This window comes from Thermobia domestica, chromosome 7 (genome assembly GCF_964235325.1).
Source record: "Thermobia domestica chromosome 7, izTheDome1.hap1.1, whole genome shotgun sequence".
Lineage (NCBI taxonomy): Eukaryota > Metazoa > Arthropoda > Insecta > Zygentoma > Lepismatidae > Thermobia > Thermobia domestica.
In genome coordinates, this window is record NC_137460.1 from 22983125 (window position 1) to 23004224 (window position 21100).

The 21100-nt window shown below is 37.3% G+C and overlaps 1 protein-coding gene across 3 annotated transcripts; it reads right to left on the reverse strand.

Moving 5' to 3' along the window:
- On the reverse strand, positions 1-14295 carry LOC145689904 (uncharacterized). Of its 3 annotated transcripts, none has more exons than XM_081764230.1 (2): positions 14182-14295; positions 1-2763 (listed from the first exon to the last, which is right to left on the reverse strand). In XM_081764230.1, exons 1-2 carry the CDS (start codon positions 14182-14184, stop codon positions 2077-2079), a joined length of 690 nt encoding a protein of 229 aa, XP_081620356.1. In that variant the 5' UTR covers positions 14185-14295; the 3' UTR covers positions 1-2076. The 3 variants fall into 3 exon arrangements, with proteins under 3 accessions (XP_081620356.1, XP_081620358.1, XP_081620357.1); XM_081764232.1 differs by having other exon boundaries at positions 14103-14218; XM_081764231.1 differs by lacking the exon at positions 14182-14295 and adding an exon at positions 13727-13894 and having other exon boundaries at positions 8-2763.
- Positions 14296-21100: the final 6805 nt, after the last annotated feature.

The window sequence follows — 21100 nt, forward strand, 5'->3', positions numbered from 1 at the left end:
GGACATAATCCGTCAGTGCATTAACCACTACGTCACACTTTCATTCGAGGCTGGTGTTGAGCTTTCCCGTGGTAATGTGGTTAGCATATGTGTTTTCAGTAAGAGGTTTGGTTTCGATTCCCGATGGAAAGTCAATGTGATTCCGACATCACATTAAGTTGTAGATCTAAGTTTTATATAGCTCGGTGCTGAAAAGAGAGATTAAAACTTCAAATCAAAGCAACCGTCTAAGTTGGTTTTCAGCCAATTCAGACCATGAAAAACTAAAGTACAGCTTCAAGATTAATTTACTGAACACCGACCACAAATAAACAAATAAATAAATAAAATAAATGTGTTACTTAGTTGGGAGAGAGTAAGGAGTACAGCGGCATGTGTCTTCCATCCCTGATTTAGTTGCACATTTTAATTCTTCGGTGTGTATATAATATTGTGTAGATGATATGAAAGTGTCGGTTGCTATTTTTGAACATTTAAATATTGAAGAATAAAATATGCATTTTAACGATACTATCACACGAAAGAAATCAGCAGTTTCTAAATTTCAGTAAGATCAAGAATTTTCGTATACGAAACAGTCTGTACTGAATTTCCAAGGTGGGCTTTCTTTTCATTACTTCTGTATTTTTATGTTACAAAGGCAAACGAAAAATACATAACTACGATGTGTGATCAAAAAGTACGACACATCATTTTATTAAGAACAAAGTGAATGTCTCCTTCAAAGTACTCATCTTTTTCTTGCGATGTACTGATACCAACGTTGATTCCACGATTGGAAGCACTTCTGGAAGTCTTGGTTCAGGGTATTCAACTGCGTCGTCATTACCTTCTCAATGTTGGGAATGGTGTCTAAACGTCTTCCTTTTAGCACGGTTTTGATTTTTGGGAAGACCCAGAAGTCACATGGTGCTACATCCGGAGAATACGGCGGCGGCTAAAAATCGCGGATCAAAAGTGAGATCTGGGAAACGAATTTCACACTCACTATTCACATTTGCAAATTAGCAGTTAAAATGCTTTGTACGGACCCGTACGAGATGTTTAGTTCTTCGGAAAACTCTCGAATAGTCATTCGCCTGTTTGAACGAATCATTTGTGCCACTTTTTGCATGTTTTTGACGTCGAAGGACGTCCCGATTGTTGTTCGTCTTCAACCGACTCATTGCCGCTTTTGAATCACTCATATCACTTTTTGTAAACAGTTTTCAATGTCATCGCTCCATCGCCATACACTAATTTTAACATTTCGTGAGCTTCTTTGGCACTTGTTTGCAGCTTAAAACAAAACTTAATGTTGATGTATTGCTCGAAATCCATGATACGTGACACAATACGTCCTGCCTGTGGGAACCAACTGACATATCATAACTTGTTCCAACTCGATACTAACTGTTCCAAAGATTCATGGTACTGGGCTTACTAGTTAAAATGGATAAAAGGTCGATAAGTGGCGCTGTGCAACTACTTTTTGATCACTGGATGATTCAATGTCAATTGCTATCTATTGTCAATTTTTGTTGCTGATAATTTTGGCTGCTATTTTCTCTGCCGGCTTCATTAGAGCACTTCAATTTCCTAAGACATCCTTTCTAAGAATTCTGACAAAAATAGCAGAAGAGTGTTACCGAAATTATTCCACCACTAACAACAATAAGGTCTTACTCACGCATCCTTAGGGTTACCATATATCTTAACGTGTTTCAAACTTAAGTGTTTCTATTTCGATAATAATGTGAGCTTCATCTACAGGAATAGATGGTAAGTATTGTGTTATAGTTCAGATTGTGTACATAATAGAACACTTTCGTTTTAGATCTTTTAATACTAAAATTGTACAAAAATACATAAAAAATGTTGAATATTTTTACCTATTGCTATTATAAATTATTTTGTTTGGTTTTATTCCTTTCTTATGCGTAACAGTTTATAAATTTTACAAGAATAAAACTTTTTGTTTCCTAGTAAAATATCACAGATCAACATTTTATTTTGAGTTTTTAAAAGTAAATGAAATGTTTTATAAATTTATTACATCTAACAATTTGTACATAAACGCTGAGTTACTTCGTTGATTCAGCGAGGACTTGCTTCTTCAGCTGATTTTTTAAGTCGTCGATTTTCCTCCTGGAGTTGTAACAGTTCTCCTTGAAGAAAGTCCATATATGCTTTAGGGTTCTTCATAGCTAACAGATGTTCCAATCTATGAACAATTTTTTGCAATCCCAAAATTTTTCTCTTTAATTTTGATTGGCTCCACGTTCTAATCTTGGTGTGTTCGATGTATTCTTTCCTTTTATCTTGGCTGTTATTACCAAACTCTGTCCACATGGTATTAAACTCCTCGCACTGAGCGTCAAACGCTTCCTGACCCAACATGCTGCTATTGGAACTTGGAGAACCATCTCCGTGGCGTTCTTTGTGATCAAAATTCCAAAACAAAGACGAATCTTCATGGTCATCCATGATGAATTGTGTAGAATTCTTCGGAGCATTCGGATTGTATTTGGACTCTGCTAGAGGTCTATCTTCCAGTCGAGGTGTGTTTCCTCCGAATCTTGGCCTTTTAGCGTCTGATTCATAGAGGCCATCTTCGGATTGAGCGACAGTAAATTCACCTGATCCTTGAGAACTATGTCTCTCCAAGGTATCACACGGTGCTTCACTTTCTGAATACCTCTTTTGCTTCAAGTTGCAATTTGCTTCATTTTCAGAGCCTTGAGATCCATTGGTTTCAGCCATGGCTACTGATTTTGTTCTTATCTGTAATAAAGAACCAAGGTGTAAATAGCTTAGACAATGTAATAATAAAAAAGAAACTAATATGTCTTACTAGATCCATGTTCAAAATCTGCAAAATTAAAGTTAGCAAGATTGAAGCAATTAATAAGTTAATTAGTAAAGAAGAAAAGAAAATATAAAAAACCTTCTGGAGAACTCGGGCCTTTTGATAGGTAGGAATCCTTCCCTTCCGATGACAGTTCACCTGTGTTATGTCGCGTTTTTCCTCGGACCTTAATGGCTAGTTGTTCAGTGGCAGACTTTTATGTTTTTGTCACTGTACGGCAGCAGCGTATGACACCAGAAGAAATAGAAATCGTACGAGTAATAACTCATTCCCCAATTCATAATGAAATGGGCAATGAAGAACGCTTGAATAGACTATTAACTAATCAATAGAGCAACCCAAACGCATAAAAAGCATGGTACCTTAAACATGGTTGTGGTTGTATAAAGGTCCAGAAGAAACTAATTTTAGAAAATAAAGCATAATTTAAAATATATAGCACGATTCTTAAAAAATTCTGTTTAACTGCAAGCTTAACATACTGTATTAATATTTTTTAAAACCAATATTTAGAACGCAAAATCATTGAGAACATAATGCAACTATGAAAAGCTTATTTTTACTCCTGTAAACTTCTTTTCGGTGTAATTCTTTGATGTGGAAAAAAAAGTAAAAGAAAAAGAAAACTTTCCGTCAACAATGAATAGTATACAAGAACTCCATACTGTATTGTTATGTGTACCTCTTGAACTTGAGCACTTTCTGTACTTTTTGGTGGCATCTTTTACTTTCCCTTTCTGTATATACGCACCTCTAAGGTGCACACAAGTGATAAGAAAAACTGACTCGAGCAGATATCTCTTTACAGTGCATTAAGTAGAAAGTTCATTAAATATGAAAGAAATTGGTTGCATAAAATATTAATAAATAGATCAAGATTTTAGAATATTTAATACATTATACACGATTAATGTAAAACAATGATTGAAATTAACAATAAAGCATAATTTGGAAAAAAAACACAATTAAACAAAAAAATAAAGCATAATGTGGGTTGCTGTACTAATCAAGATGTCCGGAACAATTTACAGGTACCCCCAAAGTGGCTGTTATGTCATTACTCATATAACTTCCGTTTAACTCTGTCCTTTCACACTTGGACCATCTAGCGAAATCTCTTGGAATTTAACGACTGAATGCTCAACTAGTTAACCTTCACGTGGTAAAATGCAAATTAAGTCGCTTTTCTTCAAGTACACAACACTTCGCACTGGAAAAATTAAATACTTCAGTTTTACGTCCCACGATTATGCTATGTAGCCTGAGGGGACTTTAATGATGAGAGTGAATAAAATGGTGAAATGAACGGTAGAACCCTGAGAAAACCCACGTACACGGTGTTTGTCCACCACAAATCCTACTTGGCGCGAGCTGGAATCGAACCAGAGTCCACTAGCGGTGTAAAACTCCTTCGCACTAGAATGCTTCGACATAGAAAGTTCACATACCTCAACATCCATAATTATTACCTAAACTGTATAAGATTAGGAACATCGCAAACCATTAGTTCACTCTTTAATTACGTATAAAATGCATGCTAATTATATAGAACTAATGTGCTTAATTTGTGAACTTATGCCAATACAGTATCGTCACTTTATCTCCATCTCAGTAACTGTTAATGGGGAAATTTCATTCTAAAAATATATATTCTAAGTGGGCGGATTTCTTAGTCTTCTCGGGATGGGCTGTCGAATTTCAGGCGGTGTAAGGTAAAATAAAAAATAATAATAATAATATTTTTCTGTTTGGTATCTATATATATGAAATTATAAATTATATATATATGAAATTATATCTAATTGAGAGTTTTTATTACACCACTTAAATTAATGAGTTCGCCATTTTTGTCCTACAACAAAGAAATAATTTTTCGAGAAATAAATTGTTGGCTTGCTGTTCTTTAGGTAACAGGTTTTAAATACGATTGAGTTAAAATAAAAACTTAAGGAATTGACGGCGGATAATTACATTTATTATCATTATTTTTTTTTTTTTTTAATTTAGGTAAGATGACTGATTAGTAATTTATAGATTTAAAAGACGTTACTTTGCCCTTGAAAGATAACGTTAATATTTTGCTCGACTTTCCAAAGAACTCATCGTGAGAGTTTAAGGAGCACAGTTTTTAATTTAAATATTTTTAAAAAACAATTAAATTTTTTAAAGTTTTTTTGGCGACTGCGGTAATATGGAAACTAGTTTTCTCTCTCTCTCTCTCTCTCCAGGATCCATATTCCTTGCTTTCAAAGACTGTTGAACTTCATTACAGTAACAGTTTGGCCTACACCTGGTTTGGACTCTCAACACGCAGAGAAATCCAGATAGGAAACTAACTAAAATTTTAAAGGATTGGTAAACTTAGGGAATTAGGAGTAGCAGCCGTCACTCATGGCCCAGCTATTGTATTACATTTTTATTTAAGACTTTAAGTTAAAAGGTAAACCACACACTTTAATACATTTAAACACGAAAGTCGCAGTATGAAAATATAAACACCAGCCAAGCCTCACTATTGCTTGACTGTACGGGGATTGAAACCAAATTGCAACCTGGATTTAAAATTTCATGGGAAAAATCTCCAGCATCTGGAGATTTCAAGAACCTAAGTGTTTTGGGTTTACTCTCTTCCTAGGATCACCCCAAAAGCAAATTACTTTTTTAACCATTAAACTAGAGCCCATTTAAGCCATTATTTTGACGTAGAGCTTAGAACTCCACCTTTATGCTTTAATTTTTACTTTTATCTTGAGAATTTACCTAAGTTATGGCCAGAGACCACTTTTTTTTTTAGCGGGACTGGAGGCCAAGGACTAACATATCCACTGAACATCCAATAACTACTTTAAAGGACGAACTCCTGGGAAAAAAACCTCACTTGCTAATTCCCTTCGGACTGCACAGCCACCAGTATAGATCTCTACTCTACAGGCCTCCCTAGCTGAAACAGCGAAAGCCATAAAAAAAAAAAAAAAATCCGTATTTTTATATGTTTTGCTAGGGACAGAAAAAATGAAGAAAAAATTCAACTTAGCAACGGTTTTGGAAACTTTTACAGCAATGGAAAATTACTGGAAAAGCAAGCAATAAAGAGAAATCTTTAAAAACTAGCCTTTTAACCAGGTCTATGATCAAGTGAGCGCGAGAGTAATATTCGATATAACTAACTGAAACTTAATCTTAAAAAATTAGTATATTGGGATAATTCTCTAATCGATATTTACATAATATAAGCATAGTAAAATTATATATTACGCTATACTTACATTAAATAAATAGTGTCAGGTCTGACTTAAAACACAATTATATTTAATATTAAAATATACCATCCATAAATGTAAAAAAAAAAAAAAATCAAGCAAAGTAACGAAGTGCCTCTTACAGCGGCAAGTGAAACGCCTACGAGCTCAGCTCCTAAGTTCATTCCCCTCTGTTTTCTGTGACTTATTTAAACCTCATTTGCGATAGGAAGTACCAACAAAAATTAGCTTTCCTGTATTAAAAGTTGTTCCCTAATAGAACATGTTCGTGGATCCGGCCATCTTTTGAGAACTTTTAAAATAACGGAAAAATAAGAGAGAATGTGCATTGCCTTTATAACGGTCTAACACTTAGATAAACTACCTTTAAGTCAGCAATCATTATTTAATGATTGACTCTCTGTGTTGGGCTGCTACGAGGAAGAGTCAAATCAAGACTTTACAACGTCTGCTAAACTTCAGAAACAACTCGCAATTATGTGGAAATGTACAACTGTAAAATTTCCTATAACGGAAAAAAATAGTCATTCATTGATTTTAGCAAATCTTGACTTTAAATACACATTCCACCAGTGCTTAAAGTGAGCCGGTTATGCATCTGAAAGTTAGAAAATCGCCCGGTATGGCATACCGGTAAAAATAACTTATTTAAATTGTAATTTGTGTGTAGAAAAAAGGTGCCCTGTACGCATGTTTATTCCTGAGTCGTATGTTAAGTCTTGGTTACGAAAAGGAAGGCGCAGTGCAGACTACAGAAGATGTCAACAACGAGAAAAGAAGTCAGATAGATCTTATAAGAAACTGTGGCGGATACTGTGACTTAAGGTTCAGAAGCCAGTGTGGTAAAAACAGTTAATATTCTAACCGTGTTCTAAAGTAGGCCTATGTAAACCTAGAATGTGTTTTGTATATACTTAGAGGTCCACACTTATGTAGAAAGTATAAAAATTTTCAGTGGCGGCTGGTACTATATGTTGCATGGTTGTGCAACCGGTTATTTTTTTAATACTAAAGATATTTTTAGGTATTAAAGGAGTGTATCAGTAAAAAATAAACCTTTGCTCTTGAGCACAAAACAGTATTGATGCATTTCTAAAAAAGTTCAACAAAAAAAAAACTGAAAGAGTGATTTACCTTTCCAGTTGCAGTGATCGTTGCCACTGGAAGCAGTAACATTGAGCATATGGCAGCGAGCTCCTATCTCTTAACATGAGGAAGTGGATTTATTCCTGCGTCGCTGCCATCCTCCCGTATTGCTCCCTTCCAGTTGCACCTTTTTTTTTTGCCATTGGTATATAGTCAGCTTCTGTAATAGTTACGAATTCCTCCGCTTGGCAGCGCTTGACTCAATTGATAGAGTGGATGAGATATAGACGCTTGGAAGAAAGAAGTTATTCACAAAACAGAAACTCGCAAAGAACAAATACGCGTCTGGTGGTAGCAGGGGCGGATCCAGGCTGAATGTTGGGGGAGGGCGATCGTTCGACGTCAATAGGTTTTATTTTACATTTATAATACAACGGTGAGAATTCTAGTTACAGGTTTTATTTTTGAAATAAAAAATATCGTATTCTAGGGGGGGGGGCGATCGAGTCTCGAAGCAGAAAATGTCTTACCACTGGTCTAATTCCTAGCTCTGTGTCTTTCGTGCACATGATCCCATGTTCGATTTCCGGCGCAGAGCATAAATCATTCACTTTCAATGCTCATCTGTCTTCTTTAGCCTAAATTGCTGGAATGTTAAACTAACATTTTTTTTTAATTTATTTTCGAAGGAAAAAAAAATTTAGAATTCATGCTTCTTTACAGTAGAATAGCAGACAAAAATACGTGGTTACTGAAAATTGACTCTTTGTCCCTTATATTCATACAAAGAAATGCTAACAAAATGCATATTGTCGGAGGAGAGAAGTGTTTCTGTACCCTAAAGAAAATAAGCAGAAAATATTTGCGACAGCGATGCTTTCTATTCAGAAAAACTTGGCGAGCAGCATTTCAGATTTCAATGAAGTCATAGAAAAATTTGAAGCTCGAAAAGAACGAAGAAAGTCCTTCCATTTTAAAATAATGCATAGTTTACTTAATTAAATAATTTTGTTTAACTGCGTGCATGAATATATGCAATTTTTTTTCCTTTTTTTTTTTCTTTTCGGGTTAACGATATCATTCATGGCTTACAGCACATGCTATATATTCGATGTATCTCTTGTTCAATGACATGAGTGAAGAAGTTTTGTATATAAATAGTGTATAAACGTACATTGATAGTGGTTGTTTGAAAAAAATAGCTTATATTAAACCAATATTAGAGAATACACTTTAATCAATAAATATACAAATAGAGCTTAAAAGGACCTTCCTCTTCATATTTCCTGAATATGTTTTGGATAAGACTCAAGAATGCTGGGGGAAGGGAACACTTGCGCGTACCTACACATCTTTGATATTGCAACATTGCAACCGGTGCTTCTACAGACCACGAACCGCTACTGAGAATTTTACACTTTGAGCTGACTGTTCATTGGATTTGTATTATGTGCTGGTAATTATTTATCGAATATTGTGATGATTAGCAATATTTAAAGTTTCCATATTATTGAATGGAATACAATACAATACAATGAACTTAAAACAATATTCACTGAATACTTTTTACAAATATTTATTACTATTAGGCTGATGATAGTGGGGAGTAAAACATTTACATATTAGTCTTCTATCTCTGGTGCAAAAATGTCAGGAGTGGAGATGTTCTTTAGGGTTCGATCAAAATTAGTGCTCTAAGTGGTTATATTTGTTCCATATCGTCACCTCATCTGACGTCACTTTAAGCACTGCACTCCACTTACTTCTCGTAACAGGTTTGTTAAGTTCAAGCCCGAAATTTGGTGGCCAATAACGGAAAGGTCTTTTGCCCAAATCTGAAATGTTGGTTGACTTTAATAAACTTAATATCCGTGTGAAATAACGTGATGTGCAGGCATTTGTTTACTGTCTATCAGGCTTGGAGTTTGGACTCAAGTAAGTAAGTCCAAACGCCGACTCCGATAGCAAATAACTCGAGGATCGAAGATCTACACAACTTAATATTTCATAAGTAGTAAGCTCATGAAGATCTAGCAACATGGCAAATTTGACCAAGATCAGACAAATCAACTTCTGTGGCCAAAAACTTGGAAAGAAATCAGAGATCTGTACACCATAATACGAGGGTGGATCAGAAACTAAGGTACAAGGCTGATATTTCTGGAGTTTCGTCTGTTATAGAGGAATGAGGAGTGTGCGGTAATGTGTTGGCAACTGTGCAGAGTTTCAGACAGTGCTAGTTGTAGATAAACACAAATGGCGACTCGTTTGGTAAACTGATCTCGCGAAGAAGTCCGCTCAGTTATTCGATTTCTGCAGGCGAAACATGTAACCGCGGCTGAAATTCACCGGCAGCTGGTAGAGGTTTACGGAGAGACTGTAATGTCTCGTCAGCATGTCGCAGATTGATGTCGAAAGTTTGCGACTGGTACAGAAAACGTTACTGACGAGGAGTGCAGCGGCCGACCCAGTACGACATCAACAAATTTGAACACAGCTGATTCAGGACAACAGGAGGATCAGGTTACGGCATCTGATGGCAGAATTGAGAAATGTTGTTCGGAAGCGTTTATCACATTGTGCATGGTATTCTGCAGGACCGGAAAGTCTGCAGACAACGCGCGCCCGCATACAGTCCAGAAGACTACCACGCTGTTGAACCAGTTTTGCAGTGACATAATCGACCACCCTCCCTACACCCCGGACCTCGCTTCAAGCGACATTCACTTGTAGCGGCACTTGGAGCAGCATCTAGGAGACCATCGCTTTGCTTCAGACGAGGTGAAATACTTCGTATCAACGTGTGTGAAGACGCAAGGACAGGATTTTTACCAGGAGGGAATCCTCAAACTCATTCCACGATGCTACAAGTGCCTCAATCGATATGGAGACTACGTCGGAAAATAACCTAATGTATGTACTATGTGTTGGCTGTATTGTAGAGACCTGCACGGGCCGAATTTTTCGGCCCGAACGTATCTAGGCCCGGCCCAGCCCGGGCCCGAAAAGTTTTGGAGATTTTCGGCCCGAGCCCGGCCCGGCCCGATAAGTTTTTTAAAATTCTTGGCCCAAGCCCGGCCCGGGCCCGATAAATTTTAAAAGTTTTTGGCACGACGCCGGCCCGATAATTTTTTAAAAAAATTAGCTTGAGCCCCAATCTTTCTCAAAATTTAGTACTAAATTTGACCTAACCCTCAGAAACATTTTCTAAACTCTGGTCCACAACCTCTCGCTTGCCTCCCGAATGGTACCATTGCCTCCTAGAACTTTGCCTGTCATCGAGAGAACAAAAACTCCATTCCCTGTAACAAAAATCTAACTTAATTGATTTTTAGCATAAAGTGAAGATGGCAATATTGTTTAACGACAGGTAAAACATTCCCACCCCTTCTTGTTATATTTTGAGTTCAATGAAGGTCAAGGTCAGAGCTCAATTTACCGCATAATGCCTGCAATCCTCTATAGTGAAAGTGGAGCCGCTAAGCAACACAAACTGTAAATAGCTATTGCATTCTTTGTAACATTTTTCACGGACACACTTCTTCAACGTTTGGCTTTATTCCAATTATCGTTTAACGAAAGTCAATAATTGTTATATAATTGCAATTGATCGCCCCCCCCCCCAGCCCGGCCCGACCTGAAGAGAAATCAGTGTCGGCCAGCCCAAGCCCGGCCCGGCCCAAAGAAATAACAGTGTCGGCCCGCCCAAGCCCGGCCCGCCCCAAAAAAATAGCAGAGTCGGCCCGCCCAAGCCCGGCCCGTGCAGGTCTCTACTGTATTGCTTGTATGAAATAATATATACACTTTTCACTGCAGGCTTTGTAACCTTACTTTCTGATCACTCTAGTATTTCATTCTATGCTTGAATATATACAAAGCTCGTCAACGTCTACCATTATTTCCAGTTTGATCAAGATTGGATAGGTTTCATCGATCGTAATTTGCAGAAAGAGCATGAAGAAAATTCCATTAAAATCCTGCAACGGTTTTTAATGGAGTTGGTGGACACGGGTGGCGGCGTTGGAAAGGTCCAGGTCCCTTGAGCACAGTGGTGATGTCAGAAATCGGGCACCGGTCATGAGGTTCCAAAGTTTTGGGCACAGGTCCCTTCTATACGCCTATTAAACATGGAGTTGTACGATGGTAGTGGCGTTCGAAAGGTTCGCGTTGTCTGAACACAGCGGTAATGTTGGAAATTGGTCCCTGGCTTCGGAGCCTCAGAAGTGAGGTCCTGGAATTTTGGGTTCGGGTTCATTCTATTTCTCTTTTAAGCATAGAGTTGTTGGATGCAGATGGTTGTGTTGGAAAGGTCCGGGCCCCTTAACACAGTGGTGATGTCACAAATCGGGCTCCGGCCATGAGGCCCCAACAATGGGGTTCCGATGTTTTGGGCCCGGGTCCCTTCTATACGCCTAATATGGAGTTGTTGTACGAGAGTGATGACGTTGCAATATTTCGGGTTGTCTGAGCACAGCGGTGATGCTAGAAATCGGGACTTGGATTCGAAGCCCCGGGAATGGGGTCCCAACATTTTGGATTCGGGTCTCTTCTATTCAGGTATTAAAGAAGATGGTTTTGGACGCAGGTGGTGGCGTTGGAACTGTCTTGTTGACTTGAGTAATGCTTGAGGTAAAATGAAGACGAAAATATCATCTAACATTTAACTTTCGGGGCCTTAGCTTTCGAGCAAGGGATTGCCATTGTTCGGTGTGTAATAGAAGTATGTGACTAACAGCCAGGTGATCTGTTTTCAAACCAGATTTCTGACTTTTTTTTTTTTTTTTCGTATTCTGATGTATTTTCATACAATCCCACATTGCGTGTGTTAACACTGATTGTCATTTGCAATCACTATGTTTTAATGGACTAACCTCGGGACCAGAAAACGTATTTAGGTTTGATGTGGCCCTAACCAGGGGCGGATCCAGGACGGACTTCTGGGGAGGGCGGTAGTGATACTGCTACTTAGAGTTACTTTTAAGAGCTCCAAACTTTTTATGGATGGGTTTATTTATATATAAAATAAGAAGGTTTCCTCTTCTGGGGGAGCGATCGCCCCCCCCCTGGATCCGCCCCTGGCCCTCACCTACTGGAAGTAATGGGGCTCCCTTATATGTTCACTTCTTCTTTGTCTATGACAAATTGATTGCACTGAGGTTTCCAGATGTATGATACATGTTGCCGTACAAACAATCCATACAGAAAGTAGGTACCCGTATGCACAGAAGAGTAGCAAGAGAGGCCGTAATTAGCCTACTTAGATCATAGGAGCTTACAGAACACTATATACTGTTGTTGTAAGGCTAAGTAGGTTTTATTCTATTGCTTTTGTCTTATATTTTCGAAATATGCACAAAATTTTCTTTTCTTTAAATTTTTTTTGGAACCTAGGCTATAGTTTGTTTAGCTTATACGTAAATCCGGCACTGCTCGGGACTCAAACCAGGGCTCAAGCGCACTGGAGGTAAAACAGCGCTTTTCATTCAAGGAACGTGCATTCCATGCAAATGTATGTAAATTGTTCGTATGTTACAGAACATGACTACCGTATGCCCACTTTGTAGCACAAATTACACACGTTCAGACATGCGAATGTACTATTTCTGTTTATTATTCCCACTTCGTTTCATTGTTCCCGTTCACATTCACCTTAAATAACATTTGCACATGGAAGTAAGAAAATCAAAAAATGATTTTTGGTTTTAAAACCGAAACCGTAAATCGATTTTGAAAATCGAAACTGTAAAATCCGTTTAAAAAAGCGATTTAGGATTCAGGAACCGAAAACCGGTTTCGGTTTTCCGAAAATCGATTTGGACAACACTAATTTAAACACTAGCTCCCGTGTTTTAGCATTTCGGTAACTGGGTAAGACATAGTGGGCCTTATGCAGCCATTTTAACGTATGATTAGCATCATACTAAAGGCCTGACTACTGCATGAAATGTTAGTCAAACCCTTTCGTATGGCACTAATCACGATTTAAAACGACTCTGTATAAGATCCATGGGTTCTAATCTCATCCTGAATTTAGGCCTATGCTCTCATCAGTTCCGAATGTGTTTCACTTTTGACAGTAACAGCTATTAATTGCTATAATACCTCCTTTCTGTAGAAATACCTAACTCGTAGAAAGAGGAATGATATTCTCGGGTAGCAGCAGTGGTGGATCTAGACGGTAAAAATTGGGGGGGGGGGGTAGCCAGATCCTATAGTATATCAGTATATAGTTTATCATATGATCCAGATCCAAAAATATATAAATAATAGCTAAATTATTTTTTGTCACTCAAAAAATGTAGGCCCCCGGCCCCGGCTAGATCCACCACTGGGTAGCAGTGAATCTACCTGATCGCCATCACTAAGGTATAATTAAACAATGTACTAATGAATTAAAATGTTCTACGAATCAATAACGTTACCAAAGTAGAAGTTTAAACTCAGTTTTAGTAGAAGAAAAACCACTCACTGTTCATGTTAGTTAAGCAAACACATCTTAAAATTCTTTCTCATTAGTTAAAGGTATACTTACATGTAAAAATCTGTGATATACATCCGCCTTTGTCGTACAGTTCCTATAGTAAAAGAACTAAATGTTTAAGCATCTCCAATACCAACACGTCTGTCTGGGCATACGAAGTCCGCCATATTTATTGTTGACGTTTGCGAAAGAGATTACAAAAGTTTGTATTGCACTCTCTACCCAACATAATCACAATTAAGTGATAATTCCAGAGAATACTAAACGATAGTGTTTACAAATCCTTTCATATCATTTATTTATTTTATGACATACAAATATCAAAAGCATTAATCAGTTATCAATATTACGAATAAAATCTCGATTCATTGTTACTTCTTAGAATAAATGTATTACGTAATATATTAGAAATAAATGTGAATCTTACCTGCTATACTCCAATATTCGGTAACAAAGCATTATATTCATAATGAAAGTCATTAAGAAGATACATGACGTGTACGTACCATGAAAGAAAGCACTTAAGTTCACGGTGCCGTATTGTCTTACTTCAACATACATTGTTGCAAATGAAAGTACGTGGACCCTTTTGTGTTATCTTTGTACGGGGCGTAGCCGCCCGCAGCAGGAGATAGTCCCCCCTCCTAGATTTTCAACCGGTGTTTAATTCTTGGAAATACACATCAAAACACACTGATTTTGTCTCACTTGCTATAGCAATTATACTCGAATCAAAATCAGAAACGAAGTGACATTTAGAGGAGAACAAATTGCTTTGTTGTCATTTCGTTAGAATTCCACTGAGAGGGGCGCCCGCCCTGTTCTCTTCCTTTCAGTTTACAAACACTTCTACAGCTGCACATGTGTTAGAAAGCAGGAACCTTGTGATATTATTATGCCTTTAAACAGAAATCTCCTTCTTGTAACTACCACCAAGATGTTTATGAATATTTTCTTTCCGTGACCTTAATAACACCGTGACGTAGTTTTCCTTCCTAACACAAACTTGTACAAGGTTGAGAACTCAATTCTTTACTAATTTTGATCCACGTACACTATATTAAATATTATATTACTATACTATATCGTAGTTAATAAGGTATGTGCGTATATAATTGTTGTTTTGTATGCTGTACTAGCCTTCGGCTAATAGGGAATTTCTGTTCGCTCCAGTCCCTCAGATTTGCTCGGCGTGCAAGGGCGCCCATCAGGGAAGCAAGGTGGGCGATTGCCTTTCCTAGTGGAAATTGTACTTCGGAATATCGAAAACCCAATAAAATTTTTAGAATAGTTACATCAAAATTTGAAACTATATTTGCAATGTCGCTTATACTTGCCCCCTTGGAAACCACAACACGAGCGCCCTTGTCGGCCCAGGCCCGTATCCACGGGGGGCTAGGGGTCCGCCCCCCCCCCTTGAAATTTTCACGGTAGGCTTGCAAAGGAACTATAATATGGTTGGGTCGGGCCCCCCTAACATCTACCGCCCCTTCCTGCATTTTTGGGCTGGCTACCGATCTGTGTCGGCCTGTAATTTCGTGCTCATGCTTCGCCCGTTGCTTCCGTTGAAAAAATGAAATGAAATTTTTGAGTTTTACGTCCCATGATTATGCCGGCTAGGCAAAATGAGACGGTGAGAAATGAATGAAATGGTGGAATGTAGAAAGTGGGAGGAAACGGGACAACCCCGAGGAAACGCACGCACATGCTGGTTGTCCACCACTAAGTTCACTTGGCGCGAGCTGGGATCGAACCAGGGTTGCTTCCGTTCTTCGTACGCAAGAATTATTTATATTTCTTTGCGAAAAATTAAATCCCTTTTACTCTTAGAATATGCATTACAACCTAAGTGAAATTATAAAAACTATGACGGTCCAAGTGCTGTGTTCAAAAAATCGTTATAAACAATTATATTTAAAACAGGCGAATTCGGCCATCTTGGCACTCCCGTAAGGGAGGTAACTGAAAAAAGAAAGAAAGAGAGAGAGAGAGAAAAGAAAAGGAAAGAAATTGCCCATCTTCTTTCGTTACCAGGGCCGTACCAGCCAGGCGGGAAACCAGGAAATTTCCCGGTGGGCCCTGAACTAGAATCTTTTAGTGGGCCTGCGCCTTCTATCGTAAGTAGCGGTATATGTACAAAAAAAAAAAAAAAAAAGGCGAACGTCACACACTCCTCGCAAACGGGAGTAACGGAACGGAGGACGATAACACTTCGAGTCAGATAATCCCAGGCCAGCGTTGCCAGCCCATGATGCTGCGAAAACAATCTATCGCATTTTTCGTAAATCAACCATTGAAAGGTTACTGATTTCTTACTCTGCTTTATAATTTTGCTAATATCGAAGTATTCAGCTAAACGGAAATCTCAAATGTTGCCATAACTTGAAACTAAATCATAGTTTACAGCCCCGTTGTTTTCCGTATAAAAATATATATAGGGCCAGATTAAGACTATTGGAAGCTCTGGAGCGGGAAAATACAAGAGGGAGCACGTCAAAAACTTTTATGATGGGCCTTCTCTTAACATATTCAAAAAGGGCCCATGCCATGTTTTTTAAAAATCTTTTATGGTTAAAATGTTTTCAGTAATTTTAAAATTTTGGGGCCCCCTTGATCACAGAGCCCTGGAACAAAAAAAAATAAATAAATAAAAATTCAGCTCGAATTTTTCTTTCTTAAAAAAAGAGAAAAATTACAGAAGGAAAAATCACTATGTTGCAGGTAAGTAGCTTTTTAAACGACGTATTTTAAATTAGACTAGTGTATGCAAGAGACTGTTTTATTTCTGATAACGATGATCTGCGAACATTGCGATATTCCGGCGAACATTATACATCAAGTTTTTCGTATGTGATTACCATGATATTATATGGATAGAGTGTAAAAGAATTATAGATAGAATTATACAAAACCCCATACCCACGATTGAATTTTGTAGATTACTATTTGTCTCTCACATGTGATTCTATACCCCACCAAAAGATTTATAATGTGGATTTATAGCCATACGCCTCAAATAGTGTTATCAGGAAAACATGTAAACACAAGAGAACTATATATTAATACTTTATTAATGAGACCAGATGTGTATTCGAAGACGTATACCGCACAGAGATTTGCACAATTTTATCATGCTTTAGGCTTACTATGGTAACATTGTAGTCTAGTCAATATAAGGTTTGACCCTCAACAAATTGCGCAATTATATCTCCTCACAGAATTAAGATAGAAAATTCGTTCTTGTATCAAATTGATGGTAATAGATAATATAAATGGGGAAAGGTGGTACAGTCTTGTGATGATGCCGCATATTTAAGTATTGCAGCTGATCTTCCAAAAAATTCATTACATTAGGTTCGTTATTTGTCTTAATTGGCACATAACTATGAAACCCTTAGAAGTTTCCAAAAAATCATCCGAAATGATCGTTATAGAGTAGAATGTTCTCTTTCCATTGACAGCCAAATCACTTCTGTATCTTAAAAACTAAGTGAGTTAGACCATTTTATTGTCTTTTATAACACTGAACTCGGCCATGTAAGGCAACATGCGTTATCTTCAAACAATGTAATACTTTAATTTTGTAGAGAAGTATCTGATTTGTTCTTATATATTAAAGAAAACAACTATAATAATAATAATAATAATAATAATAATAATAATAATAATAATAATAATAATAATAATAATAATAATAATAATAATAATAGTAGTAGTAGTAGTAATAAAAATCATAATGCATATCATAGGAGCATTACAAAGGATCTAATTATAATATAATAAAAATGGTGTCAATTTTACGGAAGTGTTTCATTACCAGCTGTTATATTTACAATATGACGGTCACATATCATGTTATAGAATAAATAAAAATAATTGGCATGTATAACACTGACATGTTTTGTTAAACATTAAAACACAACATGTAGTTTACAACCTATATAATGTTAGTTATTAACAAACATTTTTTGTTGTATTACTTTTCTCTTAATGTCTGTAAAAGAATTGTTTCAACTAAATTCCTTTTATTTGTTTATATTACGTTAATATAAAAAACACCCTAAATTTCTTCATCACCCATAAGGGGTTTAATTGTGATGTTTTCACAGTTGCCATTATAGCAAGAACCACATTTCTTAAACGTACATTTAAGTATGATACATCCACATGAACAGCTGCTGTGAATCATTTTTAAAAGGCTGTCAGGAGCGAGTTTATTATCCATCAATATTGGTTCCAGTTTGTCCCCTTCATTAATCCAGTCTCACTTAGTAGGATCTATGTCTTGGTAGTTTCCACAGTTTTTGGATCTGCGTTTGGAGAATAGAAAATCTGTGCACATTCACGCAAAATAACATATTTGTTAATGTTTTCAAATACTGACTTTTCCAATACCAAAATTTCATGAAGTAGGATATGATGCAGTGAAGGTATGAGCAAATAACAGGCTTGTCTTCCCCAGCAAGATCTTCAAGGCAGTAATGCTATAAACATGAGCTTTCCCTTTGTCTGATTGTAGATACAGACCCTGTTTATCTGTATAGCCATAATAGAGAAGCAATATTAGTAGAACCGTATCTTCTCCTACGAGGGTCGTTGACTGAGTAAGTGACTTAGCAACCCTTAGAAGCAATGTCAGCATCTGCATCCCCCTCTGCTTATATTACTTGACATCCTTTCGTTCTCAGGCGCACAGTAATCATTTTTATCAATAATTGTTTGTTGTTTCCATTGGAAAGAAAGTCCTCCTTTTTCTGAATAAATTTTGTTGCTTCCATGACATTGATTACTATTGTTGTACTGTAGTTGTCTTCCTTCGCTCAAGTACTGTTCTTTGGGGTAGGCTTTCCATAGCCATCGAAAACAAAGTTGCTTTTTCCATATCGTTCTGCAACAAAACATGCATAATGATCTGTAATGAAGCTGTAAGTACTTTCTTGAGACCAGTTAAGCTATGTAAGAGGGAACCTTCATCCGAAACATACTGCTCAGTATGGAGAAAACGCTGAAGCATTCGTAAGAATAGCATGCTTTCTTATGGCTTCAAGAAGTGCAGGTTTGTCTGCCTTTCTAAGTTTATGTTTAACTCCAGGGTGTAGATGAGCATGGAGAAAGCTCATACTTCATTATCTCATTTAAGTTTAAATCTCCACTCTGAGACACAACCAACAACCGTTGAAACAAAAGAGCAGGATCTATCGTTTTGTCTTCCGATACCTTAACGGCCTTTGCTGATGCAAACGTGATTGCTTTAATGTTGCGTTTGTGTGCATATGAAAATGTTGACTGGCGTTCCATTTGAGCAACAATGTCTTTACCGATACTGAAAAGATCATGAAAATTCACATCATTATCTGCATTTATTCCAGTTACAATATTATGCAATGCCTCTTCCTCAGACAGTGGGGAATATAGTTCAAGCACACTGCAATTTTAGCCACATCCTCTTTATCACGAGGTATCCTTGCAGCAGTTGCCTCTTTGTGCTGTTCACTAGTAGTATATTGCGTATCACAGAATCACAGATCTGAATGGCAAAGTTGTAAGACGAGGATACGGGAGAAGACATTGTCCAGATTGCCCTTTGCTTCTATGTTATTCCATTACCTCTTGTTAATCCTCTGTGTTTTTTAATGATCTCATTAGCGTCTGCTCAATAACCAGGTCATAACTAAGATCAGAACAGAAAGTGTTACTACGTCTGATGACATGGTATCCCTCCATAAAATTATGATCCACTTCAGTGTTAGTTATCTCCAAACTTGTCATGATTTGAAGGTACAGGTAAGCAGACTTCAGATAATTTTGGTGACCTGCAGAAGCAAATATGGGCAAACAAGCTGAAATAGCATGTAGGTGCATTGTACATGATCCTGATCGATCGGCATCAATTAGCTCCCTGACTACGCCCAACATCTGCGTATAGTTTAACAAAGGTTTGCTTTGTCTTTGACTTCTGAGAATATTGACACATTTTTCATGCACAGCAGAAACTATACGCGTCATACAATCTGATTGAAGCATGTCCAGCTCTCATCCTTTTCAGCTAGACAGTTTAACTGTTCTGAATGAATGTATAACTTGTGAATGAGGCTCTCAAACCCAAGTTCTGTTTCAATAATTTTGGAGATAATTACGTTTATAAGGCATTGGTTGACCGCCCACGTAATGCACACTGTACTGCTTTCCTGACATAGCATGCATGATTGACTCATAGATCCTGCGACGTGTGCAGCAGGACTGGTAAAAAAGACTCCGATTGTGTAACTAGCTCAATGGAGGTCATATTGAGCATATGCTGTAATGCCGACTCTGACAAATGTTCCAAACTTTAACACGTCATAACTCCTACACGAATAAAGATATCGCGAAACGGATTGCACAGATGTATTTTTCAGAAAAGACAGTGTAAAGTGGCATGCAACATGACCCTCTTCCTATTTGATAAACGTAACCCAAATCCAAGATGCCGGATTTCAAGATGGCCGCCGCTGTCACCATAGCTCCTATACGTTGCGCCCCACATATAGACACCCCATACCAAAAGACATTATGATTCCTCACACCGTTCGTCTTTTATAGGGGTGTATTCAGACTTATGCCTCACGTATTTCATTAACATTATGTGAATGTATGTCAAATATTAGTATAGTACATTGAGAAAAAAAGTGGGTTAGATCATAGATGTGTACAGATAGCTGTTGTAAAGTAAATTAAACAGAAATAAACATATTTAAAAATATACAAACTAAAAAATATACATTTTGGTTTCACTGATGCCATAGAATTTTGTTTTTGGGTAATGCGTTATTTTAATATTTTGATACTCTGTAGATAGCAGTTTAATGCAAATATCTTTTGGAAGATTTGTGTTTACAAATTCCACCTCGCTTAAGTGAAAGTTGGGGCAGAGAAGAATAGGGCATTGGGCACTACGTCAGATCAGTCAGTGTCAGGGGAGAAATTACTGCCTAAAAAAAAGTTTTAAATCTGCATTTTAAGACTTTTCAGCGAATTCGATCCGAGTAACACTCCCGGACTCCCTTTAATTGTCGGGGAGGGGCAGTACGTACATGTGAGTGGGCGCCCTAGAAAGTACCTTCCCGATGGGCCCCTGGGTTGCAGTACGGCCCTCTTCGTTACTCTTAGAATTAATATTACTCATATTGAGCACATGAACCCTAGAATTTATTGTGCCGGTTCTGATTGTCGTAGAAACGTTTCGTTCGTTTTTCTTAGAAAAAAGACGTCTGGCAACACGTGGATACTCTGTTTTTTGTGATTCGATATCATTGTTATGTACAGAGTTGCCAGGTATACGAATTTATCAGAATTACTAATTTTAGTTATATTTTTGAAAAGATAATTTGAATCCATTTGTACTTAGATGCTTATCTATAAATTATGTTCGTAACATTGTATGCT